The 26399-nt window shown below is 45.0% G+C and overlaps 1 protein-coding gene across 2 annotated transcripts in view; it reads right to left on the bottom strand.

Annotated features, from left to right (window-relative positions):
* tnmd (tenomodulin) overlaps positions 1 to 26399 on the bottom strand; it is a 78750-nt gene continuing 52351 nt past the window's right edge. The window contains exons 5-7 of one of the 2 annotated variants that reach the window (XM_061686093.1): positions 13050 to 13203; positions 11625 to 11737; positions 1 to 603 (exon numbers count right to left, since the gene is read on the bottom strand). In XM_061686093.1, coding sequence (XP_061542077.1) covers positions 394 to 603; positions 11625 to 11737; positions 13050 to 13203 — 477 coding nt within the window. In that variant the 3' untranslated portion in view covers positions 1 to 393. The remainder of the gene's footprint in view (positions 604 to 11624; positions 11738 to 13049; positions 13204 to 26399) is intronic. The other variant, XM_061686094.1, reaches the window with a different exon arrangement.

Here is a 26399-nt window from a genome sequence, read left to right as displayed (position 1 = left end):
AACTTGCCCAAAATATGACACTAAATAGTATATTAAAAATCTCAACATAAACTACTGTTATACTCTGAGTAAATATTAATACATAACAGTAATAGTAAAAAAAACAAAACTGATTTTTATCTCAAATATTTGACATCGTCCAAACATGCTAGCATGCATTATACACAGGATGACAGAAAACAAAAAGCAAAGGAAATGATAAATGACGGCTGCCTTTTAAGAAAGCCTCCAAAATGCCCCAGGGCCTATTTAGTGTGACGAGCACGCCTCCAGCCAACATTCGGCTCGGGAAATAATTAACGGCCGTCGGTCCACTTTCATCTCATGAGTGGTGAAAGATGCATCGAAGCAACAATTCAACGCGGACAACAACGTTCCCCCAGCCCGGCCCTCTCAGACCCTGCCCAGCATGCGGGCTATCCACCAGTTGCACGGCATCACCACCTGGCAGATGACGTGGCCTCCTCGGTAGTAGTACGGCCACGGGTTGAAGCCGCCCAGCGGCACGTGGTAGCGGCGGCAGAAGCGGTACCCACGGTGACAGTACTGGCAGCAGTAACCGCGCTCGTCCAGGCGGTTGTCCAGCTCCAGACCCACAGCTCTCTGTGGAGGGGGACATGAGACTGAGTCACCATCGCCAACATGACAGCCTAAGTGAAATTTGAAGACTATAAACCCTGTTTCTACTGATGGTAATAGTGCTTAGAAGTACATAGGTACCTCAGGGACCTCATAGGTGGCTAAGGTTATGATCAGGGATGCACATAAGTGGTGCACAGGTGTGGATGTACAATGAAGCTATGAAATGCGCACCCAATTCAATTGTATCAGTGTACTTTTGTATACCACCAAGCATTTCTTTTTTGGGGGGAGGGGGGTGGGGGTGCGATGCAGCAATAGGCGAGGCTTGAGTAGTGTCGTCGTTCATGAACAACTTGTTCGAATGAACCAATCTTTTGAGTGAACGTACTGAATGGAACCACTTCATGAGCTGATCCCTTTCGTTCTCATTTCAGTTGAGCTCACCGGTGGCGCACAAGGATGTTGCTGGCAAACGGCGACACTCGTGGGCGGCAGATTTATCTGAGTGCGCGTGGGGGCCGACGACGAGGCAGCGCTGCGGCGGGCTCCATGGGCGTGTTACTGTACATCACCTACAACGGTCCATCAAAACATGCCTTGAGGGGACACCGGACCGAGGCTCCAAAAACATTGACGACCGCTACCCTAGAGAAGTGCGCCAAATCAGTTAGGGGCAGTGCTAGCTTGAACCGAAACCTGTACGAGACCCCTCGATGGCGCCCCCCCAACCTCCCACCCTATCAAATTCCTCCTCATCATCATTCTGGGCTGGCACAACCATGGTCCTCCCCCTTTCGCCATAAATTAGAAAAATATAACAATGAACATTTCTTCATGGGATTATAAAATTATTAGGTGTAATTACATGTATATACAGAATGCAAGGTATGAAACAATATGCAGTGTGTCAAAATAAATGTCTATTGCTACAGGTAGGTATGTACAAGTTGTGAAATGTTTCACACTAAGACTACTACAGTAGAACATGAAGCACATGCAAAAAGACCTACAAGAAAAAAATGAACGGTGATAAGATCATGAAACAAACCCCCAAAAAAGTTGTATTCCTTTATTTGTATAGGAAATCGACACGGTACGAACAAACAGGACGTGTGTCTGCAAACGGACATAAGTTCATCTAGTGAGGTCGGTGGGTCATGAAAAGCATTTGCACCAAGCGACAACCTCAGATCCTCATTTGAGAAGTAGACCAAAATTGTTACGTGTACCCCGGTTATGATAGCATCTCCTCAAGGCGTGAATGCTCAAAAGGAGAGTAACACCTAGTGAAGGTTTGTTAGTGGCATCATTTCACTATTTCATTCATCTCTGACCTCATAACTCGCTGCAACGTGTCAGCCCTGGCTCCCCGTACAGGATTCGAATGAGCAACATCTCCCTGACCTTGACTTTCAGTATGTAACCCATTGCTAAAGCAATTAGCAGGCTAATGATGGCCTAACAAGGATTCTTTCATTTACTCTCGCTGGCTGCCTCTAAATTTATAGAGGGGCCAATTGGAGCCCAAACGAAAGGTATATTAGCTAGATTTAATGGCCCCTGGCTTTTCCCATTGTGCTAGCTGCTTCACACCCTGGAAGACTCGCAGGGGCCAGGCCTTTGATCATGAGCAAGGCCTAATGGGCTTCGGAGAAGTGCCACTTAACTCCACTGCCCTCGGTCCACGTTTCACCACATTTCAATCTCTTTTAGTAAATGGCTCCTCTGAGACACTCAAGGGGTGTCGCTCCGAGCGTGCGCTAGCTTTACTTTCGGAAAAAGCTTTGTGATCATTTGCCTGATGCTATGATTTTATGTTGATGATTCAGTAATTTATTGTTTTAAAATCACTTGAATTGTTGCGAGCAGCCTTTGACGCGGTTCAGATTTGTTTGACTCGGCTCAAGCGAGTGCTGAATGTAGATAAATGGAAGACCTAGATTGTCAACTGCTCAAGGTTGAAATTGATATGATCACATCTTATAAAATGCTTATGCATTCTAATTGATGAGAACCCTGTCCTTTAAACTGCACATTGATAAACTTGTCTCCAAGTTGAAATTGAAATTGGGTTTCTTTTTTAGAAATACAGTAAATCACGTTTTTCATTGCAAGTCAGAAAACATTTGATCACCACAACATTTTTACCGTTGTTGGATTATGAGGACTTGCTTTTTATGAATGCTCCTGATCAGTTTTTAAAGAAATTGGATACTGTTTACCACTGTGGTTTACGTTTTATTACTGGCTGCAGCTATTGTATACATCATTGTTCCTTTTGTGCATGCAATCTCACACACAGCTTTGTATGGTGATAGACTTTCTCACTGGTTGACTTTTATTTATAACTCTATTCTTGGACTTCTGCCTACATACTAACGGGCATATTTTGGGAATATGGGAGGAAGCCAGAGTGGCCAGAGGAAAACCCACGCAAGCAGAGGGCAAACATGCCATGTTCACACATGAAGAGGTGTAATTACTGTAGGTACTAGTGTTTGTGTGTTAAGGGACGTGGCCTAGTGAGTGACATCAGGAGTTGAAGTCGGATTGGGCGGTTATTCTACAGCAGTTCACTGCGGGTGCTCTCATTTTGTAATTGTGTGTTTGACTTTTTGCCCCGTTCAATAAACGGCTGGAAGTTCTTCCGCTTTCCTTGCCCATGTTTGAGGGCATTACAGCACATTAACTGTTTCATTTGATTCCCATTTCACTCGAATGCTGGGATAGCTCAACCTCGCTCGTAAGGTTTGGCTTGCAACAGAAAGCAAAAAAATTTAATAAAATAAAAAAAAAAAAAATAAATAAAAGAGACCAACCTCAAAAACCCATAAGTTAGGGCACTCGTAAGCCAAGGTACCACTGTATTCAGTTTGCATGTAAACTAGAAAACTGGCATTTTTGTAATCCATCATTGCATGCTTACATGCTTTTATTGTCAAACTTTGTACGGAATACAGTGATTTCAATATAGAGAGACCATAAAGGAAAACATTTTCTTCAATTGTTCAGGCCTTGCCGCCACGGTAGTCGACTGGTTAGCACATCTGACTCACAGTTCTGGGGTCCGGGGTTCAAATTCCGGCCCCACCTGTGTGGAGTTTGCCTGTTCTCTCCGTGCCTGGGCGGGTTTTCTCCGGGCACTCCGGTTACAGAGGCGGGGTACACCCTGAACTATATACAGTAAGTCAAATGATTGGCAGTAAATATTCACTGGGTTATGGCTTTGTTTTTTTGTTGTGGGAAATTCATATTTTTTGTTTGTATTCTTTGAGCACTGGTTTTGTGTACAACTGATGTGTTGCTCATTTTGCGCACTAATACATTACATACCATGTTTTGAATTTGAAAATAAAAATGATTATTCCCCCCCGACCCCCAAAAAAAGGGTTCAGTGAATGCATGTATTGTATGAAACCATGGGTTTAAGAACCGCTGCTTGAGCATGTTTTCCATACAGTCAAGAGGTATGCTTTGCCATTTATTTGACAGCCTAAAGATGACATAAACATGTTTATTTAGATTAGCCTGGTGTATTTTGAAAAGGCTGATTTTGACCTTTCACATTTATAGTGTAGAAACTAATTCATTTGTGATTTGCTGGTGGACATACAGTAACATCCGTCAGAGTAGTGTACACAAACATGATTTAGTTTGTGTAGTGATTGACAGTATTTGGCCATGACCATTATTTGGAGGCTTCTGATGTGAGCCCTGATAAAGTCGAGTAGAAATGCAAACGTAGGAGACCAAATGCAAATAGAAATGCCGTGACAGCTGATATCTTGGTTAGGCCTCTTAGATTTATCACCACGACACGCAGAGGTAGGCTTCTAATGATTTATAGTTTCAGTCAAGTTTCAGGGTCATCAGCTGGCTGTCAACAATCTGTTATAGAAACAACAACAAACCCGTCAAGGGACCGACGATTATCTTATCTGCTTATCACACAACAAATTGGGACACTGCTTCGGAAAAATAGAGAAAATGTTTTATTCAAATGATCGCGTACCAGGAAACAAATCAAACGAACAGCCAAAAGTCAGCATTGTACCTTAAAGACAATTAATGAGGTAGCTTGTTAAAACGGGGGGCAGATATTAATCACTGTGGCTTTGAGTCGTCTCCTCTAGTGGAAATGCTGCAGTGATAAGAATGGCTCACCTTGGGAAATCTGAGACAGTCGCTCACAAACAAGCAGCCTTAATGAAGCGTAAGAGCCATTAGGTCTCTTTGTTGCATGTGATTAGAGCGCACATACAAGCTTACTCAACCATACATCTCCGAAAACTGTGTCAGCCGTTCTAGTTTTTCTGTGGGTTTTTGAAAATGTTTACATCGAGAGACATTTTAAAAATACCCATTGCAAAAATGAATGAAAACGCTGTCAGTTTTAATTGTATATCTCAAGACATTTTACAAATTGAGCAGGTCAAGAACCACACTTCTCATACATAAATAACTAAACAAAAAACTGAACCCCACATGGGCAAGCACTTGGCAATGGAGATACAGTTCAATGAACAAAACTTCATGAACTCATATTTTGGACAAATGTGAACTGAACGAATTGTATTTATGTCTGGTGAACATTATCGCAAACACTCATTCTAGCATCTGTAAATGTTTTTTGAATGGCAGTTAATTTTTGTCTGAAAATCTCAGCTAAACACACTGTTAAGAAGGCTTCATATGTTGGGGGACACACGCCGTATTTGGCAACACAGCCCAAAGTCGCACAGCTACATACGCCATCGAAATGTGATTCGTGACTGGAGGGGGGGGGGGGGAAATCTTTCTTTTTATAAACGTGTAAAAACAATCCCAACTACATTGTTCAATGGACGACGGACCTCCATCTCGAGAAATGACGTGACGTTTATGACAATGACCGCATGTCACACAGCTGTTCTGATTAAATGTAGTGCACATGTATACACGGATAATGTTGTAATGTAATGTTTCATTTAAAAAGTTTGTTTTAGTTTTGCATTTTACTCTTCCCAATGTGAATGGAATTATGAATTTAAAACCGAGGTAGTTAATGAAGCGGGATTTTTGGCAACAATTACTACGTTGAAATGTTTGACATCCCTGGTCTAGGTATCTATTTGCTGGTCACGGTCACGATACATGTGTTTTATTCTGGAAGACAATGTGGGCAAAGTGCAGCAAAGTGGAGACTGTGGATTATAATACAGCTGTGAGCTAGTATACAGCAACATGGTAAACATATTGTCATTTTCTATTAAGACGTAATGATTGAAAGCACCACTGCCCTCAGCTGCACACTTTTTTCCCCCTACACACACGCACACTGCTCGAAGCACATCCCTGAATGTCTATAAAAAAATCCATTCATTCTTTTGACAAAAGAATTTGTGATAACTTCCATGTTCATCATCTTGCTTTTGTGTTTGTGTGAACCGCCACGCTGCTCTGCCCGATCTCAGATCTGCGCCTCGCCAAGGTGGATGTAATTGAAAAGGGTGATCGCTATTTATTTCGCGAAACTCTCCAGTGATGAGCAGCTCTGGCGCTACTGTAAAGATTCCTTTGAAGGCATCCTGCTCTGATGGGTTTGAATTGCTCCAGCTTACTTTGAACAGGAGCTCCCGTGTTTGTGTATCGTGGTAGTTTGACTTACGAGTGCCCCAAGTTAGGGGTTTTTGGAGTTATGAGTTGCTCGGTTATTTTTTTATTATTATTAATTTTTCTTATCTTGGGAGCCATAATTTGAGTTTCGAGTGAGCTTCAGATAGCCCGCTGCTGGAGTGAAGTCCACCAACGTGGGCAAGTAGAGCCACAATCACTGGCTCACTTTGAGCCATTTATTGAACGGACAAAGAGTTAAACACACAAACACAAAATGAGAACACTTGCAAGGAGCTGCTGTAGGCCTCAACTCACACTCAGATGCTCACATGCAGACAAACCAGCCAATCTGATTCCAGCTCCTGATGGCACTAGGCACAAATACAGCATTTATTGCTTTAGATTTTTTTTTATTAAGTTTTTGTAGAACACAGTGTTGACTTTCTTATAAAAACATTTTTTTTTTAAAAACACAAAAACTGTGGTGTTTTTTGGGGGCCTGCAAGGGATTAATGGCATTTAATTTAATTTAAATGGGTCACATTTATTTGACTTACTGTATGATTAATTGAGCTACAAGCTTGGTCATAGAAGGAATTAAACTTTGGCGCCAAGTTACCATTGTATTTGTATGTATGTGGGCCATCCATTTTGTGAGCACATCCTTGATATACGGGTCAAGGACAGCGGCACCATCCCCTCAGCCTTGTCTGGCGGCAGTTATTCTGTTTGGGCCTCAGAGTGTGCGATGCACGTGCAGCCGTGTTAAAGGTCATATCTGACAGCCTGTCGCAGGGACCCAAACAGGCATCATGCCTTATAAATGTGCGCTGGGACGAGAAGGTGCACTCGAATGTTGACTTCTTCTGCCCATGAGAGTCATGCACTGACAAATCGTAGCTGCAGCTAATTGCATATCTTTGTGTGTGTGTGTGTGTGTGTGTGTGTGTGTGTTTGTGTGTGCTCTAGCTATTTTACTGATTGATGGTGTGGACATTTTATACACTTGTAAATGAAGGCAGCCATGGTCTTGTTGAAAAAAAGAAAAGGGTTTTAGGGGACAGACAGAGGGAGAGAACAGACAAGGGGAATAGGGGTGCGAAACACAGCAGAACAACAGTTAGACAGTCTCGATATTGGTTACAAAAATGGTGTTCTTATTTGTGGACGAGGGACATGCAACAAGTAACCAATAGGACAAGATGAGAGAGGACAGAAAAGCGCAGGGCAGGATGTGGGAAATGAGCAAGGCAGTGCTGATGATCAGTGGTGCAGTGGGATGCTTTTATAGTGTCTAAACACCTGTAAAAACCTGAGAGTTGATATCTTAATTGAACCTGTGTTATTATTAGTGCGCAAGCAATTAAAGCCTATGGCACGTGTGCTGAAAAGGGTTGACTCGCCAACATCAGGTCTGGATACTGATGCCATCCGATATCTGACACAGACAGGTAGGTAGATGAGCACATTTGCAGAGATTTCCGCCATTTAAACCTGTAAAGCCTTTTTTTCTTTTTTTTTTTGCGTTTTGGAACCGCAGGGAGCTTAATTACCAAAAGGCTAACAAAATGCTAATTGCAATTAATGCTGCTAACCTGACCGTGTATCTAATTGCTCCAAATTACAACCTTACCGCGCTCGCAAACTGTTTCTTTAAATGCCACTTGGCTCCTGGATCCTGGAGTGTGTTCTTGTTTGATTCATTTGGAGGTGAACCCGACAAAAACCTGGAAAGCGACAAGGAGATGTGTTCATAATGGAGGTGACTCTTGTTGTGACACAGCTCAGAAACTTGTATGTACAGTAGTCACAGCCTACAATTATCTTTGTCGTGGTCTGCCGCAGGTCGGGGTCTGCCTCCGAATGCATCCCACTCTCAAGATGCTGTACTTTTATTACAGTTTTGAGTGGCATTCAAAGCCAGATCTTTACAGCAACAATATGTACCGGGATTCATTCAACACGCCTGACAAAGAGCAGATTGATCTACAGCTAGGCGCCATACTTACTTGGCTGGGAAAGACGTTAAACACAACATAAAACAATTGAGAAACTGGAAGGGGGTGGAGAATTTGGCGCATCACTGTCGTAGACAAGGGCGAGTTGTTGCTTGACTTGATTTTTATATACTGCATTTTCAGTGTTGCCGGTAACGCTTTACAAAAGAACGTGTTACTCCAGAATGCTGTCCTTTTTGAGCAATGAGCAAAGTAACACGTTACTCTTTCCTGGAAAGTCAGTGGACTATAGTGTTGTTTCGTTCCCGAACGTTTCGTTCAGAAGAACAAATCTTTTTAGTGAACGTACTGAATTAATCCATTAATGAAATGATTCATTCTTTGAGCTGGGACCCCGCCCCCCCGTCTGGGAGCGGAAAGGAACTGCTGAAGCCTTCTGTCACTCACTTCTGAATCTTTGGTGAATGACCAATGACTGAGCAATTCAGGGAAGCTCCTTTTATACCCAATGATGGCACCCACCTGTTCCCAATTAGCCTGTTCACCTCTGGGATGTTCCAAACAGGTGTTTTTGCCACCTGTCCCAGCTTTTTTGGAACGTGTTGCAGCCATAAAATTCTAGGTTCATGATTATTTACGAAAAACAATCAGGTTTATCAGTTTGAACATGAAATATCTTGTCTTTGTAGTGTATTCAATTAAATATAGGTTGAACATGATTTGCAAATCATTGTATTCTGTTTTGATTTATGTTTCACACACGTCCCGACTTCATTGGAATTGGGGTTGTACATGACTTGTGTGTGATATATTGTATGGCATTCCACCAGTGCACTCTTCCAAATGGAGATTGCTGATTGTCCCTCTTTTGGGCCAAAATTCCCTTTGTTGCCAGACTTGTCATTGCTCTGTGTGGGCGATATGTCAGGGTTGATTTAGCTAAATAAGAATTTAGTAGTTTGTGCAAAAAACTACTAAATTCTACTACTGTGCTATTATTGTACAGGGGTACCTTGGCGTAAAGACTCAAGTACAAATTGTAATTGTCGCCGCCATAGGAACTGAGCTCTGTTGTAAACTACGGGCCACTTCTACTACTAGAAATACAATAGTAGTATTTCGGGCCTCATCCATCCATCCTTTTTCCTCTGCCTATTCAAGGTCAAGTTGCGGGGCAGCCTAAGCAGGGAAGCCCAGACTTTCCTCTTCCCAGCCACTTCATCCATCCATCCCAGGCTAGTCGAGAGACGTAGTCTCTTCAGAGTGTCCTGGGTCGTCCCCGGGGCCTCTTCCCGGTGGAATGTGCCCAGAACACCTCACCAGTGAAGTGTCTGGGAGACATCCTAACCAGATGCCCGAGTCACCTCATCTCGCTCCTCTCAATGTGAATGCAAATTAAATCTTCATAAAATAAAAACAAATTCACGAAAATTCCCCGACAAGAAATAATCCACAATTAATTTTCTTTGCTCACACCCATGAAACAGCAAAATCGGCAGAGAGCATTTTCTCAAGTTCCAAGTGGAGTTCTCGTAGGCTGAAATGTGGACATTTTTAAGCAGACACAGATGCACGCGCATGCCATACAGTAGCTGTTGCTTTTCATAGTCTGTGATGTGAACATATTGAATGTGACGCCAGGGGTGTTCTACCTCTTCTGACCGTGAGTCATGCGCCAAGGTAACCCTCGATGGTTTCTGCCATGCTTCACATAAACGAATCGCTTTGAAAACTTTGCTTCCGTGTGGGGCTGCGCAGACTTCAGTTGTGGTCATGTGATTGTCTGGCTCTGTTTGATTGGCAGAATGGAGTCGAACGCCGCTAGTGGTTACGGTATGTTTGTGAAACACTAGCTACGCTCACACTGTAGGGCATGATGCCAAATTCAGATTTTTTGGTTAAATCCGAGGTTATTATGTAGTTGTTCACATTACACAAAGCGTTGTGACATCACATCCATGCCGCAAAACCCGACGTCCCGTCGCGCATGTGCACCATCGCGAGGTGCTGTCTCTTTACAGAAGTAAATATGATTCCGCGTGTACGTCTCAAGACGTATTTGTGGCAATTTCAAAGATTTTAAGCTTGGACTGACCAGTCCCCTCTTACATTTATCAGTTCTAAAGCATCTTCCTTTTGCCACAGACTGTTTCCTACTCCTTCGTCCGCCCTTAATTGTCCCACGTATCTGTTTGATAGAACAATCGTGACGGTTTTCGCCTTTTTTGATGACGTACTGTATAGGTTGGATGAGCACGACGTGAGCGTCTAGACTGTACTCGCATCGGATACGTATCCAATTTACATCCACATATAAAAGAAGCCTGGGTCAGATTTGAAAAAAAAAAAAAGAATTGTACTGTTCACATTGACATGAAAAAAAACAGGTATGTCACATTGGGCAAAATAAATTACAAAAAATTAAGGATTGGAAAGAAGTAATGAGTGATGTCCTTTGACAAGAAGAGACACCCTGCTGGGGGAAGAAAGTTAGGTAGAGAATATGTTATATTTTAGTAACATAGTGTTGCAGCCATGATTAAAAAAAAAAAAGAAAGTCAATTCTCATATATTTATTCCTTAAAGACGTTTATAATATACAGTGTTATTTAAATCAGTTATCATTAATTGGTTGTGTTATTTAATATTAGTACAAAATTCCATTGTTCAACTAACTTGCTGCTAGTGAGCCAATAAGGAGCCCTTGGCATGTTTTCCTACTAAATTCATACAAATGTCATTCTCACGATAAAGTCAAGGAGTATCCAAAAGTGTTTTTGGGATGGCTCTGATAAATGTGGCGATTATAGGAAGTCTCCTTCCTGCCCGTGTGGCGCACTGCTCTGAAGAGACAGCGCCCCTGCTTTTTGTGGCCATTCGCGTGTTGTGATGAATGTGCTGTGTCACGTGTGTGTGTGTGTGTGTGTGTGTAGTGTGAGTGTGTGTGTGTCGTGTCGGGTGATGTTATGGTTTGTAGTGTGCTTTCCTTTATGTCATTACCAAATATATTTTTCTCACACAGTCATGGATAATTAATCCTGCACTGCTGAGTAGTTTAGATGTGCCGCAACGGAATATGCCGTCCGTCTTTCCCCCTTCATGTCGTACACTTTGATATTTAAAGCGTTGTTAATAAATGTAACTTAACTGTGCAGCAGCGAATGACCTTGAGCGCGCTTCCTTTTGTGTGGCGCGTTTCACTGCAAAGTGCGAAAAGGCAGTAAGAGGTGCTTTAGGCGCAATTTTCTGCCTTGGAGAGGCTGGATGTTCCTCTCAATTAATGGAGGAACATTAAGGGAGTCTTCAATGAACTGGCCTTACTTAAACAGAAATATAGAGCAATTGCTGTGCCCTCTGGTGCACAAAGTCAGTTTTAACATCAATTAGGGAGCGATTTATATGCATAAAAAGTGGAGGCAGAGATGCAGCTAATTGAAGTGATTCGACTGTAACTGGTGGAGAATTCCTCAGATGTCACGGCACACTTACGTAGTCGTTCACTGGAGGGTGGTCCTCCACATCACGGGTGGAGCGATGACCTTTCACCTCTGTGTCAGGGGAGTCCAAGTGCTCTACCTCCTCTTGCAGCTCAGAATCTGATTCTGAAACACAAGTAGGATAAGATGCCTACACAGTTGCACGACTGTTTTGAATACACAAAATTGTCAGAAATGCTCTAATGACAAAAGCTCACAAGCCACAAGAGATTTACGAATCAAATAATGGAGGTACTGTTATGATTCTGCCATGCAAAATAATCCCAAATTCAATATCCACATCGTTGTTTCTAGTGATGGAACAGAACCAAGAAAATGTATTTAACTCCTTTTTACACTACTGTAATCCCAATAACATGAGCAGACTACTAGAACTCATACACTGTTTATCAGTACAAGTAAACTTTTGGAATATTCAACAATATTACTGGTGTATTACATTGTACAGTATGTCAAGTGAAACTGTAGTTAAATGTGACTTTCATGGAGAGATGCAGCCGAATAATCATCATGCATTTTATTTAAAGGCTAATTTTATCACACACAAGGACACCGCACAATGAAACAGTAAAATCCCGGTAAAAATACATTAAAAGCACAAAAAACGTCTATTTTAACTTTATTACTTGTCTAGGAGCTCCGCAAATAACAAACATGGACCGACACAATATTGTGGTGTGATTTTAGTCTCTTGGAATGCTATTTGCTGTTAAGTAAGCCTTCACTATTACTACCAGACCATATTCGCAGGTGCTGTAGTTTTGGTTAGCAGTTGTGTTCAAATGTGCTCAGCAGTTGTGTCTTTAATGTCCGTTGATAAAGAATACCATATATCAACTGATGTAATTACCATTTTTACCCTGATGGTAAAAGGGAGGCGTCTAATTGAGGGTGGCGTTAATTGGTTAAAGTGGACGATATCCATGGCGACTAATTGGGGCAGGGTGTGGCCACTATTTGAGGAAATAGGGTGTGCTTTGGTGTCACTTCTTCACTGCCACAATGTTGAATATTAATGAGACTATTCTGCACCTTGATTGGAGTCCATCTAGTCAACTGTTTAACATGATTTGGCAAGACACACATCTGTCTTCAGAAGTTCCCAGAGTTAACCATGCATATCAGAGCATGATCTAAGCCAGAGTAATCATCTGCTTCTTAATTCTACGTAACAGCATTTGTTTTGAAATTCTACGTAACAGCATTTGTCTGAAATGACACAATGTAGAGAGGCTATTGGGCTATTGGGATTGTTGTCAAAAATAAAAAAAAATACGTGTTAAATTCTGTGCTCCATGCGGCCTCCCTCAACAAACCATTCACATGGCTCGTGGCACTACGCACCCTCCAGTCCGGGTGTTAATAGTGTGCATTTAAGCTTAGAAGCCCCCCGTCAAAATCCTCCCTGATGCCTCACCGCTCAAAGGGGAGGGATGGATCCAGTGGATGGGCAGCTCCTGGCAGAATTCCCAGATCTTCGACTGCAAGAGGAACGCCGGGTCAATGATAGGCTCCTCGGCGGGAACCCACACTTGGGAGTCCTCCATTTTAGTATCCATGGCATCGACCTGCTAGCACACACACCATTGAGCCAAATAGCAACATCAGCCTTATTGTTTTAATCTATCATCTCTATGAGTCGAGGGCGCTGACTTCCTGACTCCTGTTTTCTGACCCCCTCCTCCTCTGCCTCTCTCCAGCAAGCCTGCAGCATGCTCTTTCTATTACACATCATTGAAATTCACAGACAGTGATGATTTGACTTTCAAATGACTTTGCATGTGATCTTCATTATTGCGTAGCGACAGTATCGTTTAATGTGACAGACAATAAAGCCTTGCATTCTCCTCCTCCTCCTCCTTCTCTTCTTCACCGCCACGATGCATCGCTTGGCATCAGAGCACTATTAGTGGGCTTAATTTGTTGATACTGTAGTTCATGAGCTGTAAAGTAAACTATTATTGTTTAATGATCACGACTACATGTCAGTGTTGTTTAATAGAGACATATGACAGGCACTGGGTAATGCTAACTGCTAATGCAGTACACGTTCAAGTCCCTCTTTAATTAGCCAACCAGAAGAACAGTTAACTTGACAAATGTTTTTACAAGGTGATTTTCCCTCAGTTTAAAGCTTAATTGCATAGTATCTGTCACGTGTGGGGAGTAGCTGGACCCAAGAGCAGGCGGAGGCAGATGTAAAATGATGAACAGTTTATTGAGCAAAGGTTATGGAGGTGGTCCTGGATGTGTTGGCAGGCGGCGGCGTGGACAGGTGGCAGGCAGTGGACAGAACAAGTGGCTGGCTTGGTGGAAGGAATGACGTGGGTCAGGAACACAGGGGAGCACTGGCAACGAGGAGACACAAGAGTTAACAAGAGAACGAGGCGTTAAGTGGCTTGCTTGAGTACGGTGGGCCGTGGTACCGCTAGGAGAGGCTGCAATAAGATGATGCTGATTGGAGACAGGTGCTGAAAACAGAGAGGGGAGGGGGGAGAGAGAGAGGACGCAAAGAGCCCTCCAGGCTACTATAATGGAACTGCAGGGCAGTATATGACAGTACCACCCTCTCAACGGACGCCTCCTGGTGTCCTGCCAGTCTTCCCCTGCTGAACCGCGTAGAAGTCGTCCAAAAGGATATGATCAAGTATAAGCTTCCGGGAAATCCAAGACCGCTCCTCCGGCCCGTACCCTTCCCAGTCGACCAGGTACTGGAACCCCCTCCCCTACTGGAACCCTCTCCCCCGAGGCCTCACGTCAAGGATGCGCGACACAGTGAAGGCCGGATGGTCGTCAATAATCTGGGGCAGTGGAGGGGGTTCGGCCGGAGGGCTTAGGGCGCAGGTGGAGACAGGCTTGAGCAACGAGACGTAGAATGTGGGATGAATCTTTAGGGACTGTGGCACTTTTAACTGGATGGAAGTGGTATTAATGATTTTGATGATGGGAAAAGGACCAATGAAGCTTGGAGCGAGTTTACGGGACTCTGTTTGAAGAGGAAGCTTGTGGCAAGAGAGCCAGACGGATTGACCCACCTTGTATTCGGGGGTCGGGGAGCAATGACGGTCCGTGAGCTACTTGTTGTGTGCCGCGGACCAGTTCAGCGCTGCCTGGACGTCCTACCAAACCACCTGGACTCTCTGGAGGCGATCTTGTACGGAGGGGACTGCCACCGCCTGCTCATGTAGTGGAGGTTGGAAACCATAGCAAACCATGAATGGGGCATATCAGTAGCGGAGCTGGTGAGGGAATTATGAGCGTATTAAACCCATGGGAGGAAGGAACTCCATGAGGAGAGGTTGCGGGCGGCCACACAGCGGAGTGCCCATTCCAGGGTTTGGTTGGCCAGCTCCATCTGGCTGTTGGTCTGTGGGTTATACCCCAAGGATAAGCTGGCTGCTGCGCCCACCGCCTTGCAGAATTCCTTCCAGACCGAGAGGAAAACTGGGGACCTCGATCGGCGACTATGTCGATGGGAATACCATGGAGTTTGAAGACATGTAAGTCCAGGGCGGACGGGAGTTTGGGGAGGGTCACATAATGGACACACTTGGAAAAAAGATCGATGATTGTGAAAATAACTGTGTTACCTTCAGAGGGGGGCATGCTGGTAACAAAGTCCACAGCGATGTGACACCAAGGGCGGCTGGGAAATGGCAACGGGTGCAGCAGGCCAGCTGGAGGTCGGTGAGAAGACTTCCCTCGGGCGCAGACGGAGCAGGCTTGAATGAACTCTCTGGTGTCTTTGATGAGGCTGGGCCACCAGAAGTACTGTTGAATGAACTGGGTAGTACGGGTGATGCCAGGGTGAAAAGTGAATTTAGAGTTGTGGGCCCACTGCAAAACTTCCGACTGTGCTGAATCTGGGACGAACAGGCGGTCAGGAGGCCCGGTCTTGGAATCAGGTTGGGTCTTTTGGGCCTCCTTGACCACCTGCTCGGTCTCCCACGTGGCCACTCCAAGGAAACAGGAGGCCGGAAGGATGGATTCGGGTTCTGCTGTGCTGGAGGGTGGTGAGTGAATACGGGAGAGAGAATCTGCCTTGGTGTTATGGGAACCGGGACGGAAGGAGAGACTGAAATTGAATCTGCTGAGGAATAGTGCCCAGCATGCTTGTCGGGGGTTGAGACGTTTAGCGGTACGGAGGTAAGGAAGGTTTTTGTGTTCAGTCAAAATGAGAAATGGTTGTTTAGTCCCCTCCAGCCAGTGCCTCCATTGTTCCAGGGCCCATTTTATGGCCAGCAGCTCGTGGTTTCCGACGTCATAATTCCTTTCTGCTGGAGATAGGCGACGGGAAAAAAAAGCACAGGGGTGAAGTTTATGGCTCATGGTGTCTCGCTGCAAAAGGATTGCTCCAGCTCCGGAATCCGTGGCGTCAACCTCCACCACAAACTGGAGGTAAGGGTCAGGGTGGCACAGAATAGGAGCAGTGGTGAACAGGGATTTGAGTTTATTGAATGCTTGTGAGGCAGCCGGGGTCCACTGAAAGGGGGAGCTGGTGGATGTGAGACTGGTAAGGGGAATAGCGACCTTGCTGTAATTACGGATGAATCGGCGGTAGAAATTGGCGAATCCAAGGAAACGTTCTTTGCGGGTTGCGGGGACGGGCCAGTCGATGATGGCTTGAATTTTTGCGGGGTCCGGTTGTAGTTTTTTCTTTTGCAATGATGTAGCCGAGGAAATGTACTGAGGATTGGTGGAATTCACATTTTTCCTGTTTGACGTATAGACGGTTCTCGAGGAGGTGCTGGAGGACTTGGTGTACATGGATGTGGTGTTCTTCGAGGGAGTGGGAGAAAATGAGGATGTCAAAGGATGGGTGGATCAGGGGCAGCGGTGACTTATTTTTAATTGTAATGTCATTGAGTCCTCGGTCGTCGATGCACGGGCGGAGAGTGGTATCATTTTTCTCTACGAAGAAAAATCTGACCAGCGACGAGGAGGGGCGTATGAGGCCAGCAGCCATGTAATCCTCCATAGCCTTTTTTTCAGGCCGGGAGAGATTGTAGAGTCGGCTGGTGGGAAGTGGAGTTCCCGGCATGCGGTCTATGATGCAATCATATGAGCGGTGGCGGGAGGGGGTAGAGAAATGGCCAAGTCCTTGCTGAATACTGGGGAGAGGTCATTATATTCTTCTGGAACTTGGGAGAGGTCCACTGAGACGGCAAAGGGTGGTGGGTCTTCTCAGGGTGCAACGTCAGAAAGCAGACAGTGGGAATGGCAATGAGGACTCCATCTGATAATGGATAAACGAGTCCAGTCTATGGCGGAGTTGTGGAGTTGGAGCCAGGGAATACCAAGAACTAAGGGGGTCTCAGGGGAAGTAATGACAAAAAGGGAAATGTTATCGCGGTGATTGCCTGGAATAAGGAGTGTGATGGGCACTGTTTGGTGGGTGACCAGGGAAATTACTCGGCCATCCAGGGCTGTGACCTTTTTCGGGGATGGAAGTGGTTGGAGAGGGATTTGGAGCTGGTGAATTATTTCTTCATGAATAAAATTATCATCGGCAGCGGAATCAATAAGGGCAGTGATGGGGGTGTTATGAGCATAAATGATAATGCAAGCGGGCATGGTCATGCGCGAGGGAGAGCTTGAGAGAACGGAGGTTTGGCTCACCGCGACGCTCTCGGGACGTGGTGAGCCTGGTCTTTCTGGTCGGAGGTGGCACGAGGAAATAAAGTGACCGGATTGACCGGAGTAGATGCACAGCCGCTGGATGACAAGACGCTGACGTTCTTGTGGATCTCAACATGTTTGACCAATTTGTATGGTTTCATCGGATGCGACGGGGAGTGACCAAAGTGCGGAAGACTGACAGCGTGGTGCTCAGAGTGGGAGAGTGTTTACGCGAGCATAGCCCTCTCTCACAGCCTCTCTCTCACAGTCTGTTATCCAGATGGATGGTTGGAGAGGGCGATTAGAGCCTCGAGAGAGGAGGGCTCATCCCGGACCGCAAGCTCGTCTTTGATTTGTTCGGAGAGACCGTTTGAAAAGACTCCCCTAAGGGCTGCATCATCCTACCTGCATTCACCAGCAAGGATACGGAAGTCGATGGAATATTCCGCGACGGACTTAGCGCCCTGAGTGAGTGTGAGGAGATGACGACCCTGAATGGGGTGATCGAAAACCTTAGGGAGTTCGGCAGAAAAGGAATCGAACGAAAGGAGGACGGGGAGGAGTTGTGCCATAATGAAGTGGACCATTTTGCTGCTTTGCCGCGGAGGAGGTTAGTGATGTGTGCTACTTTGGAACATTCGGTGGGATAACTGTACGGTTTGAGATTGAATGCGAGTTTATTGAGCAAAGGTTATGGAGGTGGTCCTGGATGTGTTGGCAGGCGGTGGCGTGGACAGGTGGCAGGCAGTGGACAGAACAGGCGGCTGGGTTGGTGGCAGGAATGACGTGGGTCAGGAACACAGGGGAGCACTGGGAACGAGGAGACACAAGCGTTAACAAGGGAACGAGGCGTTAAGTGGCTTACTTGAGTACGGTGGGCCGTGGTACCGTGAGGAGAGGCTGTGATACTTTGGCGAGGAATTCTTGGAACAGCTAGGCTTAAATACCGGTGGTGATGAGGCTGATTGGCGACAGGTGCTGAAAACAGAGAGGGGAGGGGGGAGAGAGAGCGGACGCAAAGAGCCCTCCAGGCTACTATAATGGAACTGCAGTGCAGTATATGACAGTATCGCGCCTTGAAATCTGGGGCTATCATCAGAGCAGGACTTAATAATATCGTGCCTTTTTTCCCCTTTCGCCCCATCACTCCTCGTTAAAAATAAGCCGTGTTTGAGACCTTCCTGTACCAAAAAGCTCCGAACTTCCTGTATCAGGGAAATCGTACACTTTCTTTTTACAGATTAAAATAGCAGGTGGCAGTGTTGTAATGTGGAAGGAAGGAAGTCTAGAAGTTGAAGTGGTTATATTTGAAAATAACCAACTAACTAAATAAATAAAATCAGCATTTCAGAGTCATAATGTCTATTACCCTCCTCACTCTGTGCCACCTCCTCTGCCTGTGAGAGATGTTTACATAATACAGTGATGTGCTATGTGGCCCACAAAAATTATGTTGCTGATATATTACATGCAGTATTACATGTATTTCTGTCCTGTGTGTAAGGTACTACTAACAGTAAATTGACCGCCCTGTGAATTGGTAACACTGTACAACCATTACACAAAAAAATTGCTGCAAATGTGTATGAGAGTGTGAATTCTAACTCCCTAACAATGCCACATATCTCCTTATCTAATTGCTCTGGGCCGCAACGGCTGTGTGACGCTCGCTACTGGGTTCACGGTAATATTGCCTCATGCGTTACTCTGGGATTCCCACCCTTATCCAAACAATTTCTTTACCGTGAGCTGGAGCCTATCCCGGCTGACTTTGAGTGGTGAACCCTGGACTGACCACGAGTCAATTGCAAGGCAGATATACAAACAATCATTCACACTTATCCCACCAATGGACAATTCAGTCTTAAATTAATGAAATTGTTGTTTTGGGGATTTGGGAGGAAGCCAGAATACCTGGAGAAAACATCCAAGGCTGAAGCTGAGATTCAAACCATGAACCCTTAGAGCTGCACTGGAATCTTGACTATGCTATCTCGGGGGGCTAAATTGTTTGATGCGCCCCACGCACTGGCAAACCAACATAAGCCACTGGCTGTGGCGTTAAGTCGGTCAACTCTTAGAAATTAAAGTCAAAGTGGAGGAACACACGCAGCCCACTCTAAATGGACCTTTTAAAGCGTAAAGTAAATGGAGGTCACGACACGTGTCTCGCAACATGACTTGGTCTTCACAGCTGATAAACGACTGCAATAACTTGAGGCGGGGGTGGTGGTGCACCCGGGAGGGAGGTGTGCTAAAATGTCAACCTTTTAGCATGGGGCAGGGATTTCTAAATGCCAGTTAACAAGAACAAAGAGAACATAATTACAGTCCTTGGTTTATACACACTTCTCCGAGGCCCGTTTATTTGGCTACTGACTAATCATGTGTTATTAGGACACAAGCAACTTTGGACCTTGGGAAAAAGGATGATTTGTTTTGTGAAGTGTACTCCCTGTGTATGTACGACATTCCGCCTACAGTGGTGTTGACTTACTAATTATATGCTGCTTGTACTGTAGTTAATGAATTTACCCTCTTCTGCTACCCAGAGCCATGACATGGCCATGACACATTGTTTAAAGTGTTGCTATGTTTGCTAGAGACCAATAAATGTTTTATCATGGCACCCAGGAGCTTTATTGGGCATATCTGTTTTTTTTTCATGCGCCACGAATTGCGCCAGGACACGAATTTCAGTTGACATGTTAATACAGGCAACTTTTGCCACTATAGCTATATGACGTTTGTACTGGCATTTCAACTCTGCAATATCTCATCCATTTGGCCATGAATTACTGAAGTGAATAATTCATTATCCAGTACCAGGAATCATGCTTCGGACATGCTTTTCAGATCCCAACTACGATCCCAACCAAGCAACCATATTAGCAACAAGGTCAATGTGAAGTAAATCATTATTCTGCAACATTCCAGTATGGTATAGTATAAGTTGAAAGCACTGGAATTAAGTTATCCATCCATCCATCCATCCATCCAATTATGCATCCATTCATCCCTGTACCGCTTATCCTCACAAGGGTCGTGGGCGAATTGAGTTAATTATCTCGAAATGTGAAACTGTATTTATAATGTAATCCATCCATCCATCCATCCATCCATCCATTTTCTACCCTTGATCTGGAGCCTATCCCAGCTGACATTGGGTGAGACACACAAGGTACACCCTGGACTAGTCCCCAGCCAATGATGTATAATGTAATAAAAAATTTTAAATTAATTATTACAGTTATAAATGAGTTATTTTATTCTCTAAAAAAAATCCCGAAATGTTATGAATGTCTAAGCTCCTTAAATTAAAGAGTGCATTTACTATGTTTTTGTTTTTACTCTCTTAAACAGTGCACTGCTCCTACCATCTTTCATCGTAATATTGTGCATCCTAAACAACATATTCCAGGCTCTAAATGGAGCTATTAATAAAAACAAATGCAAATATATTCCATTGCACAATATTAATGTTAGCAGGTTTTAGCTACTAAGTCATCAGAACAACAAGGAAGATGAAAGAGCAGCTTAAGGAGCTTCTCGGCTAGCTCATGCAGTAGCTGCCTTCTCATATAAACGCATTTGGGTTGTAAATCAGTGCTAGCAAGTTTGCACCCTCACTCGGCATGCTGGAGCCTATCCCAGCTGACTCTGGTTCAGCCTGAACTGGTCGCCAGCCAATTGCAAGGCACATATAAACCAACAACTCATATTCACAACGACAGGGAATTTAGGGTCGCCAATTAATTTAGCATGCAATGTTTTGGGATGTAGGAGAAAACCGGAGTACCCTGAGAAAACCCACACAGGCACGGGAAGATCATGCAAACACCACACAGGGGTGGCCGGATTTGAACCCGGGTCCTCAGAAATGTGAGGCAGATGTGCTAACTGGTCGTGCACCTATATATATATATATATATATTTTATATATATATATATATATATATATATATATATATATATATATATATATATTTATTTTTTTTTCTTCCACTTATCCAACGTCGGGTCGTGGGGACAGTAGCTTTAGCAGGAATGCCCAGACCTCCCTCTCCCCACCCACTTCATCCAGCTCTTACAGGGGATCCCGAGGTGTTCCGAGGCCAGCTGGGAGACATAGTCTCTTCAGCGTGTCCTGGGTCGTCCTCCGGGTCTCCTCCCAGTAGGACGTGCCCGGAACACCTCACCAGGGAGGCGTCCGGGAGGCATCTTAATCAGATGTCCTAGCCACCTCATCTGGCTGCTCTCAATTTGGATGAGCAGTTGTTCTACTCTGAGCTCCTCCCAGATGACTGAGCTTCTCACCCTATCTCGAAGGGACAGCCCGGACACCCTGTGGAGGAAACTCATTTTGGCTGCTTGTGTCCGGGATCTTGTTCTTTTGGTCACGACCCACAGCTTGTGACCATAGGTGAGGGTAGGAATGTAGATCGACCTTGAGAGCTTCGGTTTTCGACTTCAACCCCAGCTATAGGAGACCCGCCTCAGAGACCCTAGACTCTGATCCTCATGAGAAGGCGTGTCGGTGGAATTGAGGAGGTCTTCGAAGTATTCTCCCCACCGACTTACAACGTCCCAAGTCAAGGTCAGCAACGCCCCCTCCCCACTTTACACAGGGTTGTTGGTGCACTGCTTCACCCTCCTGGTGGACCAGAATTTCCTTGAAGCCGTCCGGAAGTCTTTCTCCATGGCCTCACCGAACTCCTCCCACGCCCGGGTTTTTGCTTCAGCAACCACCAAAGCTGAATTCCGCTTGGCCAACCAGTACCCATCAGCTGCCTCAGGAGTCCCACAGGCCAAAAAGGCCCAATAGGACTCCTTCAGCTTGACGGCATCCCTTACCGTTGGTGTCCACCAACGGGTTCAAGGATTACCGCCACGACAGGCGGTAATCCACCTTCGTCGGCCCCCTCAGCAATGGAGGCGCAGAACATGGTCCACTCGGACTCAATGTCCCCCACTTCCCCCGGAACATGAGCAAAGTTCTGTTGGAGTGGGAGTTGAAACACCTTCTGACAGGGGATTCTGCCAGACGTTCCCAGCAGTCCCTCACAATACGTTTGGGCCTGCCAGGTTGGACCATCAGATCCCACTAACCACCAAGTGGTGATCAGTTGACAGCTGCGCCCCTCTCTTTACCCGAGTGTCCAAGACATGCGGCTGCAAGTCCGATAACACAATCACAAAGTCGATCATCGAACTGCGACCTATGGTGTCTTGGTGCCAAGTGCACGTGTGGACACTCTTATGCTTGAACATGGTGTTTGCTATGGACAGTCCATGATGAGCACAGAAGTCAAATAACAGAACACCGCTCGGGTTCTGATCGGGGGGCCGTTCCTCCCAATCACGCCCTTCCAGGTCTCACTGTCATTGCCCACATGGGCATTGAAGTCCCCCAGCAGAACGATGGAGTCCCCAGCAGGATCGCTCTCCAGCACCCCTTCCAAGGACTCCAAAAAGGGTGGGTACTCTGACCTTTCAGGCGCTGAGGTGGGGGGCAATAAGTATACCCACACCTGCTCGGCGCCTCTCACCATGGGCAACTCCAGACTGGGAGAGATTCCAACCCCTCTCAAGAGGACTGGTACCAGACCCCAAGCCGTGTGTGGATGTGATCCTGACAATATGCAGTCGGAACTTCTCAACCTCACACACCAGCTCGGGCTCCTTCCCTGACAGAGAGGTGACATTCCACGTCCCTAGAGCCAGCTTCTGTAGCCGGGGATCAGATCGCCAAGGTCCCTGCCTTCGGCCACCGCCCAGCTCGCACTGCACCCGACCCCTATGGCCCTTCCTACAGGTGGTGAGCCCATGGGAAGGGGGAGCAACGTTACCCTTTCGGGCTGTGCCCAGCCGGGCCCCATTGGTACAGGCCCGGCCACCAGGCGCTCACCTTCGAGCCCCACCTCCAGGCTTGGCTCCAGAGGGGGGCCCCGGTGACCCGCGTCCAGGCAAGGGAAACCTAAATCCATATATATTCTTCATCGTAGGGGTCTTTTAGCCGTGCTTTGTCTGGTCCCTCACCGAGGACCTGTTTGCCATGGGTGAAGCCTCAGACAACTTATAATACTATATATATATATATATATATATATATATATATATATATATATATATATATGTACATGTGTGCGTGTGTGTGAGAGAGAGAGAGTGTGTTTTTTTTTAAACAAGGTGATGGTAGGTTAAAACTGATTGATTGCCTACAAAGAGAGAGACACAGGTTTTGTAAATAATTAATGCAGACACACAGGCCTAATATCAGCTTGAAATTCAGACAAAACGATTTACACTTTTTGGCATACGGGTAGGGCAATTCATCAAATTTTAATCATAATTTAAATTACTCACAATTCTAAAAACAATTGAAGAAAAACAAGTAATGTGTGGCAGGGGCATTGTTGTGTGCAGCTGCAGCTTGCTGCCCATTTAAGAGTTTTGACTCTTTTGACAACTCCAGTGCTCAGCCATTGGAACACGGACAGTCCTCTATAATGGGGAAAAGTCATTCAATTAACCTACCATGCGTGTTTTGCTCTATGTGGGAGGAAACAGGAGTACCAAGAGAAAACCAATGCAGGCACAGGGAGAACATGCAAACTTCACACAGGCGGGGCCGGGATTTGAACCCCAGTCCTCAGAACTGTGAGGCAGACATCCTAACCGTCGGTCACCGTGCCACTAGTGCTTTCTGATATTCCCTAAAATTCTTCAAGTTGGCACTAAAGTCCAGGCTAATGGGAAAGTAGCTGCCAAGAAAGTACTGCATGTTAAAGTGATACATTTTGACTGTATGAAGATCTTTGTATGTTGGGAGGAGCTAAATTTAGCCTGGATTATGAGGAGAAGTACTTGTAGTACATTGTGGCTTCACCGCAGTGTCTGTTTTTGATGGTGCATTTTTTTTCTAAATCAAATTTTCTACAACCCATTAACTTTAAAGCAGGGGTCTCAAACTGGCGGCCGCAAATGGCCCGCGGGACGATATTTGGTGGCCCCCACCAAATATCGTCAATCATGGTGGGGTATATGGCTCTTGGGGGCGTGACATCGACCGGGCTTGATGCAAGCAGAGAAACATATTTCAAGGAGTGAAACTTATAGCAGCGTTGCCATGAACTGTGTTAATAACGACATTTAAATTGGAATACAGCAGATATAGAAGACTGAAGAAACTGAAAACTGAAATTTATTACTGATTTAAATACTTATTAGTTCTTAATTTGTTGATTGATTGATTGTTTTATTAAGAGTTTTGTACAGAAAACAGTTATACAGTTAACAGTACAGTATGTTCCATACAAATTGACTACCAAAGAAGGGAAATACCCGAGGAAAGTTATACACAATCAGGGTCCTTGTTCATTTTATTTTGTGTTTGTTTATTTATTTGTTAATTGATTGATTGATTGAAAGTTTTATTAGTAGTTTTGCACACAACTCGTTTACACCAGCGTCCTCGTTTATCTCATTAAAAAATAAAAAATAAGTTTGAGAAGAATGGATTTTTTAAAAATTTTTTAAAATTTAAATTGCACGCGCGTGCATGTGTGGCCCATCCTTAGCCAGACTCTGCCTCCAGCGGCCCCAAGGTAGATTGAGTTTGAGACCCCTGCTTTAAATGGTAATAGATCATGTTGCAATGGATGACTATCAATTAGTCATATCACACTTTTTTTGGTAGCATTGTGCTGCACTGATTTCTCGACGCATTCTAAAGAAGGGGCAGCCGCTATTCTTGCAGGACTTTGGTGTATCGCCTTGCTATTCACCCGTGTTTGCAGCCGTCTGAGTGGGAGGTTTTTCAATGCAGGGCGAGCGTTGGTCATCCATATTAAGTGACTGTTAAATGGAGCAGGCAGCATCCGTTGACAATAAAGACAGTGAGGGAGGTGTAAGGCGACTTCTGTGTCACTCTGGGGGAAATGAAGCTCAGGCATTACTCTATCAGACATGGCATGAAAGAGGCAAATTGGAAAAGGATGGGTCGGGGAAACTCTTGCAAACAATTCATGTTTATCACCTGGTGGTGCCCTCATATGGGCTGGATATGTCATCAATCGCCAGCAGTTTCTCTCACATTTTTCCATTGTTTTTCAGCGCACTTGTGAAGCCCACCGTGGTTCCTCTGAGACCTCCTTGCAGAAAGCCTGCGGCTGGGTTGAGCGAGAAGCCACTTGTGCTGGGCTTTAACCCCTGTGAGCTTCATTGTGCTCCACCACTTGAAGAGGAACTTGTGCTGAGCTTCGACAGGTCAACCGTGGGAGGATTCTCACAGAGGACGGTTCAGGGGCTTCTGTCTATTGTTGGTGAGGTCTGGTCAAGGTCACTGTATATTTTCTAAACACAGTCCCCATGATAATATTTACTGCAGTTCTTCCATGCAGCAAAGGGATATGGAAAAAGAAACATCCTTAGCAGCAGACAGCGCCAGAGCAGTTGGCGGATCCATAAAAACATACTTTAAAGGCAATTAAACCTGCTGTACAGCTACCTCTGTTGATGAGGTAACTAGGTTACGTTTTACCATTTAGAACTATTGTTTGGTTATATTGGCGCCTGTAATAGTTTTTGTACCACCATACAATTCCCTGCACACGTTTTAGACCCCATCAGGTTTGTTGTTTAATAATGCGAGGTAGAATTCAGACCACTGTTCAGATCACTGTTCGAATTCAGACTAACACAAGTAACAAATGTTTGGTGAAGCATCATGTTAAAATTTGTTTATCCATCTGTCCGTGGTTAGTTAACAAACAAACGGTGCCATAGTGACTAAAAAAAAAAAAGCTATTTTATCCGCACTTTAAACCAAATCATCACCAGAATCTCATGGGTCCATGCAGCCCTGCTCTGCATAATGTCAAGAATTTTTTAGTACGTTTTGTGTAGTACTCCAAACTCTATCTTTTTCATTATTTTCAATTTCGTGATTACAAACCGCCTGTTGTGATAGCTTTCCGTGATACAATAAAACTAGTGGTGGACTTAAGCTGTGTAAAAACCTTTTACAGACGACCACATTTAGCTATCTACTGCAATCTGTGAAAAAAAGTTACACTTTGAGCCTTTTTCAGGTTCCCAAAACACAGTTGTCATGTAAATGAACGTTTTTCAATCAAGTGATCTTTTG

Source organism: Phycodurus eques, chromosome 9 (genome assembly GCF_024500275.1).
Source record: "Phycodurus eques isolate BA_2022a chromosome 9, UOR_Pequ_1.1, whole genome shotgun sequence".
Lineage (NCBI taxonomy): Eukaryota > Metazoa > Chordata > Actinopteri > Syngnathiformes > Syngnathidae > Phycodurus > Phycodurus eques.
The sequence above is the reverse complement of the archived record's forward strand: the minus strand, read 5'-3'. Positions and strand labels throughout refer to the sequence as shown.